Consider the following 1,142-nt stretch of genomic DNA (forward strand, 5'->3'; position numbering starts at 1 on the left):
TAAATTTTTATGTATATCACTAATATTACTAATATTACTTTCTTTTCAAAATGTCAGTTTATCTCTTTGTAGCATTGTCTAAAGTTTTCTGAAATGCATTATACTATATCAGGTTTGCTAAGCCCACAAGTCCACTACAATAAAATTTAAACTATATTACCATAGAATTCAAGGTAAATTAATACACTACACTGTAATTCAATTTTGAAAGTCCAAAAACAACAATGTAGTTCATTATAAAAGGGACAAATATGATTAAATACAATTGAGTAAATTGAAAGTATGCTTACATATCATAAAGGTAGTATCAACANAGGCTTAAATATAGCTTATTTAGTAGATTACAAGACCAATACAAAGCCTTTGGCTAAAAAATTTCTTCATTTGTACTATAATCCCATTAGATGTAAAATTTACAGAGGTCTTATGGAAACACTTATTTCTAGATGAGGACATTTTTGGTTAATATATAAGTCTGTCTGAACACATAATCTGTGATTTAATCCTGTAAAAATTTTGGCACCAACCATATCAGGAGTTCATATATTAGCACAAATGAAAGTAGTCCTTTGGTTGTATGCAGAAAACAAGCTTNCATTGTTTGGCATTTTACTATTGTATTCGTATCCTGATTGTTGGCACTGATTCCCCAAATCATTATTTTATGAAACCAGAAAAACTATTACTGTAACTTTATTTGAAAGGAACTTTACAAGTCAGTGTGCAGAGAAGTTGTTAAGACCCTGTAGACACCAATTATATATTTAAACACTTGGACATTACTGCAAAATAACATATAGTATGAATACTGTGGACCTGTGTATTTTCTTAAAATCTCATCTCCCTAAAAATGGAGGTTTAAACAGAATATTCAAGTAATGTAGCAGAAAACAATGCCTTTGATAAAAGATTAGGCAAAAAGCCACACATTTAATTTTCTCTTCACCCAGTCTGGCTAAGCAACACTAGAAATCTTATAGGCCAGTTGATGTTCGTTTTTTCATGCTCCGTCGCTGGGCTAAGTTTGAAGCAGCAACAGGCTCAAGGACTGGTTGAAAGGTCTTGTGAGTCAGGGCAGAATATGTGGTGACCACTGCTCCCTAAAATAATGAGAAATAAGACAAACTGAATAACAATCTCTG

General features: G+C 31.8%; 1 protein-coding gene across 1 annotated transcript in view; it reads right to left on the minus strand.

The window, feature by feature from the left end:
- Positions 1-748: 748 nt before the first annotated feature.
- Positions 749-1,142, minus strand: part of LOC144228152 (ribosomal protein S6 kinase alpha-6) — a gene marked incomplete at its 5' end in the record, with an annotated part of 59,484 nt that continues 59,090 nt past the window's right edge. The window contains one exon of the mRNA XM_077759965.1: positions 749-1,100. Within this exon, the coding sequence (XP_077616091.1) occupies positions 975-1,100 (126 nt within the window). The remainder of the gene's footprint in view (positions 1,101-1,142) is intronic.

This window comes from Crocuta crocuta, unplaced genomic scaffold (genome assembly GCF_008692635.1).
Source record: "Crocuta crocuta isolate KB4526 unplaced genomic scaffold, BGI_CrCroc_1.0 scaffold421, whole genome shotgun sequence".
In the NCBI taxonomy this organism is placed as follows: Eukaryota; Metazoa; Chordata; class Mammalia; order Carnivora; family Hyaenidae; genus Crocuta; species Crocuta crocuta.